We start from the raw sequence: 9,248 nt of genomic DNA on the forward strand, positions 1-9,248 counted from the left end.
GGTCAGGTCGTGTGGGTTTGGGGGCAACGCCCCCAAAAGCTCTTCAGAATCCAAGGGCTGCGGGCGAAGGGAAAGTGTGAGGCGCTGTGCTAGGCGAGAGTGCGGGCTGGGTGTGCGGGCTGGGGCGGGCTGTGGTGAGAGATGTGGGCGAGGAGAGGCACAGTGTGGGCGAGCGGCTAGGGGCGCGCGCTACGCAAGCGTGGTAGGGGCGCTCGGCGAGGTGCTGGCTTGGGCGAGCGTGCGCGCTGAAGGATGTGGGTGAGCGTGGTGGCTAGGGCGCTTGGCGAGGCGCTGGCTTGGGCGAGCGTGCACGCTGAAAGCTGGGGGCGAGCGGGGTGGCAAGAGCGCTCGGCGAGGCCCTGGCTTGGGTGAGCGTGCGCGCTGAGGGCTGTGGGCGAGCGTGGTGGCTTGCGGGATCGGCGAGGCACTGGCTTGGGCGAGCGTGCGCGCTGAGGGCTGTCTGCGAGCGTGGTGGCTTGCGCGCTTGGCAAGGCACTGGCTTGGGTGAGCGTGCGCGCTGAGGGCTGTCCGTGAGGCAGTGGCTTGTGCGCGGAGGGCAGAGGCGCGCTGGGCTGTCGGCGTGGTGGTGGCTTGCGCGCTGAGGGCAAGGGCGCGCCGGGCTGTCGAGTGTGCGCGCGTGGACTCGGGCGAGACGGCAGCCGGGGCTTCGGCCGAAGGTGACGGCGGGGTGGTTGTGAAGCTGCGCTAGGGTTAACGCGCAGGTGAAGCGTGGGCGGGGAAGAGCTGGTGAGTGAATTGCAGAGAAAATTTTTTGTGGGAGAAGTGAGAATGATATAAGAAGGATTACGATTTGATTTGTTTCCAAATCTTTGGAGACTGACGAACGGCTAGAAGAAAATGCACAACTCGCACCCGGTAACCCGAAGACAGCACAACTAATCGAACTTCGAACCTGCGATTCAGTTCGACTCGGGAGGGGGAGACTGGTGATACCCCATGGATGGGCCCAATACCCATGGCCCATCCCTAGCCCAAATGGAAGACAGGCCCATCAAGGGCCCATGTATTCTCCTATAAATACCAGGTTTGAGCATACGGTTGATTCATTCAATATATTATTTTCAGCAGTACCCTTAGCAGCGTCGGAGGAGCTACGCCAGGAGACCCTCCTGACCCCCTTCTAACGATCTTCTTCGTGATTTCAGGCTCAGGACAATTTCAAAATCCTGTGTCTGTAATAGTGACGCTCGCTGGAATCGGACCCTAAATTTCCCGTGAGTATCAATATTAATTTGTATTTTTTAGTCCTTTATCATCGGAATGTTGATGTAGCGTCAGAAAATAATACCGTGTAAATGAGTGAACTGAAATTGTGAATTGGCCGAGAACAGAACGAAAAATGAAAAATTTATAAATTACATGATAAAAATTGTGAACTGACCGACAACAATTTCAAATGAGATCAACTTGGGATGTCGGAGTTCCCGAATTTTCGTGTTGATGCTTAAATACGGATTATTCTAAACTATACTTGGAGTATTTCTTCCACTGTGATATGGTCAAATGTTATTCTTTGAATTATTGCATATATGTCAATTTTCATAGAAATATGAAGGATCCATATGATATAATGATATTGAAATAAGAAGAAAAATACCCTCAGTATAGCATAAACTAATCTCTTAAATACTCATGGCACGATTATCAGCTCGAGATACACTCTTGAGAGCCCAAAAAAATAAGAAAAATGTTCGTCACAAAATATAAACTAATACGAAATCACGTCTATATACGCTATTCCTCCTTTCTCTAGTACCAAATATTATTACTATTACTAACTTCTAATGCTAAATAAAAACAGTGTTGCAATCAATATGATCGATGCATCCAAACAAAAGGTCACAATTTTGCTTTTGAATTGATTGTATATTAATTTTATTCTCCATTCTCATATATCCTTGATCTGTTTTAGATTTTAGTCCTGTAACTTGACAAATTTTGGTTTTATCCAATAATTTAGATTTTTTATCTTTTTTTTCCAGAAGAGACTAAGCACATCAAATATTAATAATTTGACATCGATCATTTATTATTTGGCTCAAATGGTATAAAAGAACTCAAGTTACACATTAAAATTCATATAAGCAAAAACAAATGGAGAAAAAACATACAAAAAAGACACTCGATATTTTCACTGGGAGGAAAAAAGTTTCCTTTTTCTTAGGTAGATTTTAATATATGTAATATAAATATAAGTTTTATTATCACTACATTAGCTACGTAAGAAAAGATAAATGTCAAATAAGTAATATTCGTTGAATTTAGTGATTTCAGGGAAAAAAAAATCTAATTTACTATATTAAAACTAAACTTTAACAAATTATAAGACTAAAATCCAAAAAAACCAATTTAAATTATCAAAATTCTTATTTTCCACAAAATGAAATATAGCATGATGTTAGCTTGGTGTAGGTTGCTTATGTTGTGCAATATAAATTTAGGGAAATTGATTATTCTAATCTATTTCAAAGTCATAATTTTCAAAATGGTCTTCTTTATTACACATTTTGCATTATATCTTATATAATTAAAAAAAACCTAAATACCTTTTTTCTATGAACATACATGTTCTATTTTCGTGATTCATTTGTTTAATTATCTATTATTTCTCTTTAAGAGTTGATTTAACATTTGTTATGTTTTATTAAACCTACAAATTATCAAAAAATCATCACTATAATCAAGTCAAATATTAAAAAAAAATTTAAAATCAAAATTAGAGCCATCAATTCTAGGCAATATACTCTAATGATTTGACATAAACAAAATTGGTAACAAAATGAGTTTGTCATAGCCCATATACACACGCACACAGTAATATCAATATAAAATAAATTTTTTTTTGCGTAATAATTAAAGGGAAAAAAATAAGAAAATTCATACTTCTTTAAAAAAATAGGATTGACGTGCTTCACGGCTGCTTCTGTCGCACGGAATTGATGAGATAATAAAATACAGAGTTTGAGATGAAGAAATTGATGGTGAATAGGATTTAAAGGATATGAAATATCTTTATAATTTGATATGATAAAAATATTATTTTGGTAAATTAATTTAATTTAAAACTAAAATTGATTATAATAATTGTTTGAAACCTATTTAAGAAAATCTTCCTATAAATTTATGGCACATCAATAGATATCTAATATTTCATATTACTTAAAGAGATGAATAGGGAAAGTCACCAAGCCGTTTCCTCCTGATAAATATTAAAACCTTGGTCCTTTATAAACATTACATTTACTAAAAAAAAACGATCAAACTTCTTCAAATTGTGGTTAATTCACGCTATTGAGGATTTAGAATTTTTTTACAAAATTAAATTTCATTATACGAAAGATAATTTTCTTGTCCATTAACTTGTCACATTTTGAGTTTTGGTCTGATATGTATTCAAAGTTTGGTTGGTATGCACTAGGTTTTAATTTCGAGTTATTTTATTTCATTTACTAGCGTGATGATGTACACGTCAGCAATAGGACGAAACAGAACTAAAACCAAAAAATAATCACAGTTACTACACCAAGACCAAATTTTGAATATTTAGTGGACTACAACTCAAAATCGAAAAATTTAGTTGACAAAAAAAGTTTTTTTCTCTTAACAATTGATCTAAGTTAATGGGGGGAGGGGGAAATCTCTTGTTCTCCTGTAGCTGGAACCACAATAATCCTTAGTTAGAATGAGATTCCAACTCAATACGTGTGTTTTGAGATGAGTTGCTGTTTGGAGAGCACAAGCTCTATTGGGGGAGAGTTACTGTCTGTCATTGGCCTTTCGGCAGAATCAGTCGGAGGGCCCATGAGAGGCAGTGATTTACACTACGGTGGATGTCAGCAGTTCGAGTCCGCTTATCTCCAACTCATTAATTTAGCTGATACAAAATTATATGATAACACACAATTTTTTCAATTCGGTGGTTCGAACTATAATTTATCATCCATATAAGTTGATAAGATTTATTCATTTAGCAGCATCTTAAGATGACATAGTCTTATAAGGGATAGACAACAATATGATTTTTCATTGAGAAAACAATTGCAAAAGAATAAAAATAAAAATTTAAAACATTTAATTTAATTACATACGATTTCTAATATTTTTATGGTTAATTAAATTTAAACTTATTAGAATAATTAATTTTTAGTATCATTCCAAATATATTCTTTACCCACCTAATTTCATTTTCTTAGTATATTTTTTCATCTTATTTCCTCTCCACCCATAAAATGTAGAAAATGTATAACTTTCACTATTTTTTTTTTTGAAAAATTCGTTTATTCATTATTATTTTTTCGACAACAAGACGCTTGTGCCACGATCCACTAGTCGTTACATATTAATAACAAATAAAAGTGTACCAAATATTTACAATAATATATCACACTCAAGTGTATGTCTTTTGTGAGACGATCTCACGAATCTTAATCTGTGAAACGGGTCAACTCTACCGATATTTATCATAAAAAGTAATACTCTTAGCATAAAAAGTAATATTTTTTCATGGATGACCCAAACAAGATATTCGTCTCACAAAATACGACCGGTGAGACCGTTTCACACAAGTTTTTGTTCACACTTAAACATGAAACTAACCCAGTTACTTTCCGTAATTTACAATATTACGATGTCCCACAACATAAACATGGTAAAAAAAAATATCCTATAAAAATTTATATTTTATATTAATATTAATATTAATATCATTTTAATTGAATTTGGTCTAACCTTCTCTATTTAACCGTTCTGTCACACTCTTTCGTCTCATTACTCCCACTGCCCCTTCTCTCTCTCGAACAAAACCAACCTCTTCTTGTTACATTATACTAGAGACCCGAAGAATCATTAAAACACCGCTATCCAACGATTCAGATGTCTTCAGACTACGGTTTCCTCTTCATTCCATCCGCCGGATACTCTTCAACGGCGCTGAATGTCGAGATTTTATTCTGTTTCCTTCTGTTTTGTGCAATATTCGCCTTCTGGTTGACACCAGGCGGGCTTGCATGGGCTCTTTTGAAGACCCAAACGCGGCTGAAGACGGAAATTCCTGGCCCTTCTGGCCTCCCTGTTCTTGGTTTCGCTCTGGTCTTCACGAATTCCTTAGCGCACAGGATCCTGTGCAAGGTGTCTCAGGCCTTGAAAGCTTCGTATCTGATGTGTTTCTCTGTTGGGTTCACGCGTTTCATTGTTTCGAGCAGCCCCGAGTCTGCTAAAGAGATCTTGAACAGCTCGGCCTTCGCGGACCGGCCCGTCAAGGAATCCGCGTACGAGCTTCTGTTTCACAAGGCCATGGGGTTCGCCCCGTATGGAGAGTACTGGAGGAACTTGAGGAGAATCTCCGGCACCCATTTGTTCTGTCCAAGGAGGATATCGTGCTTGGGGGAGCTCCGGGAGGGAATCGGGCTTCGAATGGTGGAGGAAATGAAGCTGCAGATGGAGAGGAATGGAGAGATTCAATTGAAGAATGTGCTGCACTCTGGTTCATTAAACAATGTGATGATAAGTGTATTTGGTAAGATGTATGATTTCAATGGCGAAAACGGAGACGGGACGGAGCTAAAAGGATTGGTAAAAGAAGGGTATGAACTGCTTGGTATGTTCAACTGGAGTGATCATTTTCCACTTCTTGGGCGGCTGGGTTTGCAGGGAGTTAGAAGGAGGAGCCAAGAATTGGTTTGTAGGGTAAATATTTTTGTTGGAAATATCATAAAGGAACACAGGCTAAAAAGGGTTGGTAAAAATGGAAGAATATCACAGCTTTCTGAGGAAAAATCCCATGATTTTGTTGATGTTTTGCTTGATCTAGAGAAAGAGAACAGGCTCACTGATTCAGAAATGGTTGCTGTTCTTTGGGTAATTTAATTCATAACAAACATATGTTTTTGTTTTAATTTTTTTTCAAGAACATGTTCATGTTGCATGAAGTACCTACAGCATTAATTTTGGTGATCTTTTGTTTTTATGTGGCATTAGTGCCACAGGCTTTGCATGATGGACATCATTTTCACCTTTCTATAAATTTGTATTTGCCTGATTTGTTTTCTGTGTTAGATGCTACAAAACATACATGCTCATCTACAAGATATTATATTTTATTCCTTTTATGGTATATTTTTCAGGCATCTTCTTAGCTCAAAACTGTAAATATTTTTCATTTAAAATAACATGCAACTTTTACTGGTAATGTTGGTTCACCGCGAATTCTTTTCTTTTTTTTGTTTTACATAAGAATCTGAATAATTTTAGGCCCCTTGCAGATGATGGCAACATTGATATTTCCAATAATCAAAATATCTCTTCCTTTATATATTCATTTCTGTATCATATGAATCCATCTTTTATCTGGAACTAAATTCTTTTTTGTATTCTTTAAATGAAGGAATATTTATTTATTTATGTGTGTTCGGTTGCCTCAGGAAATGATCTTCAGAGGGACAGATACAGTTGCCATTCTTTTAGAATGGATTCTTGCAAGAATGATTCTTCATCCAGAGATCCAAGCCAAGGCTCAGGGCGAAATCGACACGGTGATCGGAACCAACAAGGCAGTGACTGATTCTGATCTCCCAAATCTCCCTTACACCCAAGCCATTGTTAAGGAGACACTACGGATGCACCCGCCAGGCCCGTTACTCTCCTGGGCCCGTCTCTCCATCCACGACACTTATGTAGGCCCTCACTTCATCCCGGCTGGCACGACCGCGATGGTGAACATGTGGGCCATAACGCACGACGGGGAGATATGGCCCGAGCCCGAGAAATTCCGGCCTGAGAGGTTTCTCGAAGAGGATGTCTCCATCATGGGATGTGACCTTAGGTTGGCACCGTTTGGCGCCGGGAGAAGGGTGTGCCCCGGTAAAACGTTAGGACTCGCTACGGTTCAACTCTGGCTGGCTCAGTTGCTGCATCAGTTCCGCTGGATGCATTCGGATAAACATGGCGTCGACTTGTCGGAGTGCTTGAAATTGTCCATGGAAATGAAGACGCCATTGATTTGCAAAGCTTTTCCTAGGATTTCTTGAAGAAAACTGGTGTTGCATGTGTCCAAGTGTGTCGGTGTTTAGTTTGGTCTAAATTCTCATGATTTAGATTAATTAACTTTGTTCATAAGCACTGAAATCTTTAGCTGAAAACAATGAAATATATAAATCAAGAAAAGATTAAGGATGTTGGCGTAATTAAGCTTGAAAACCAGAACTAATTAGGCTATGTTGATTTGTTGTATTTGGCTTCGTAGGAAAGTTTGAGTACCTAGCTTTGGTTGAAAAATATCAAAGAAAATATGATCAAAGATTTCAATTTCAAGAATAATCCTAAAATCAATGTCATTCAGCAATTTTCGATACAAGTCAGTCCAAAAATCGAACTAAATATGCAAAATAAATCAATTTACTGTATCAAGTCAAGATCTTTACTAGTTAGAAAGACAAAATCGAATGTGCGCTATCGCAACACGATTTTAAAAAAATTTCCCGCTTGCACGCGCGCGCGCACATATATATATCGAGTTAATTTGGTGTTATTTTTTTGCACAATGAGTTATAAAGTACAAGGATAAATATGTTCTAACAGTTTCTAATGCTTTTTGGTTGCTATAAAAGCATGTTAATGCGTTTCAGCAATATACACTCAACTTAACATAGAAAGTGATGTGAAAAAGCAGAGGTGTATTTTATTTTAATTGTTTTTTTAATAAAGTAATGATAATCACTTTAATTTACGATGTTAGTACACTAATTGCATTTTTTTTTTTCAATTTAGTTTTTTTTTCATTGGAACGTTGATATAATATCAAAAAATAATTATATGATATTAAAAAATGCTGATGTGTTCGATGTCATGTCATCGTTAAATGACCGAAAATATAGTTTTTCTCAAATATGTGACTTGCACACACAAATATATATATATATATACACATATATATATATATATATATAGTAGGTCTCTTGTGAGACAGTCTCACAAATCTTTATCTGTGAGACGGGTCAACCCTACCGATATTCACAATAAAAAATAATATTTTTAGCATAAAAAGTAATATTTTTTCATGGATGACCCAAATAAGAGATCCGTCTCACAAAATACGACCCGTGAGACCGTCTCACACAAGTTTTTTCCGTATATATATATACATATATATATATATATTAAGTTGATATTTGTTGTATGAGTAGTTTAATTAGTTTAACGACCTAATAGATTCTTCTCCACATCCTTCCACTTCAAGCAATATTTATTATTTCATGCACAGTGCGCCACTCTCATGCAAGAAAGATGGGGAAATTAACCAACATTATTCCCAGTTGATAATTAATCGAATATCTTATATTCTAATTATTATTCTATTTCATTTTTTTATTTATTTGGATAATTTGATGTTTATTGATTACGATAGAAGTCGTAGTTGCTACATTTTGATACGCACTGATAGGCGTGGACAACGGTCAGTTTGGTCCGATTTTACTATACAACAGTTTGGTTTTTCGGTTTTCGATTTTGAATATCTGTAGCCCAAAACAAAACCATTTTATTGCGGTTCGGTTTTGTTTTTTTGTAATACGGTTCGGTTTATACGGCCGGTTATATATTGTTAGCTAAAATTTGTTAAGAAATAAATTTATACGTCACTTTATGCCTTTAAAATCTAAATCATATTATTTTTTAAACATTTAATATGTGAGACTTAATCTTTTATATATATATATATATATATATATATATATATATATATATATATATATAAATTGTGTTGTGTACAAACATGTCATATGAATATAATAACAATATATAACTAATTAACCATGTAAACACGAAAAATGCATGAATCCAACGGAATATTCAGTAATATGAGTGATAACAAAGTGTCAACTAGCTCGAATGTAACACCAATCATCTTACGAATCAATTAATTAAGAAATATACAGAACAGAAAACGTCGATTGGTGAGTGGTGAGAAAGAAGAGAAAACGATCAGATTGAAAATTAAGGGTTAATGATACTAAGTTCCTAATTCTTAATAGGCTCATTCATTATACATAAAAATTCTTATACTTAACAATAATATAGCACATTATACATAGAAACCCTATGTTTAACAACAATATGGCCGGTTCGGTTATTCGGTTTTTTGGAGAATTAAAACCGAAAATCGAACCGAAAAACCGAATTTTAAAACTATAACCGATCGAAAAACCGATAAAACCGAACTATTTAAACTGAAT

The 9,248-nt window shown here is 36.4% G+C and overlaps 1 protein-coding gene across 1 annotated transcript; it reads left to right on the forward strand.

The window, feature by feature from the left end:
* The first annotated feature begins 4,776 nt into the window (after positions 1–4,776).
* LOC142521065 (cytochrome P450 78A5) lies at positions 4,777–7,189 on the forward strand. Its single transcript, XM_075624252.1, has 2 exons — positions 4,777–5,877; positions 6,441–7,189. Exons 1-2 carry the CDS (start codon positions 4,894–4,896, stop codon positions 7,044–7,046), a joined length of 1,590 nt encoding a protein of 529 aa, XP_075480367.1. The 5' UTR covers positions 4,777–4,893; the 3' UTR covers positions 7,047–7,189.
* The last annotated feature ends 2,059 nt before the right edge of the window (positions 7,190–9,248 follow it).

This window comes from Primulina tabacum, chromosome 12 (assembly GCF_025594145.1).
Source record: "Primulina tabacum isolate GXHZ01 chromosome 12, ASM2559414v2, whole genome shotgun sequence".
Taxonomy (NCBI): domain Eukaryota; kingdom Viridiplantae; phylum Streptophyta; class Magnoliopsida; order Lamiales; family Gesneriaceae; genus Primulina; species Primulina tabacum.

Bases quoted from the DNA above. Each gene is read 5' to 3' on its own strand.
- LOC142521065 (XM_075624252.1), top strand. From the start codon at position 4,894: ATGTCTTCAGACTACGGTTTCCTCTTCATTCCATCCGCCGGATACTCT. The intron at 5,878-6,440 runs GTAATTTAATTC...CGGTTGCCTCAG, and splicing joins AAATGGTTGCTGTTCTTTGG to GAAATGATCTTCAGAGGGAC.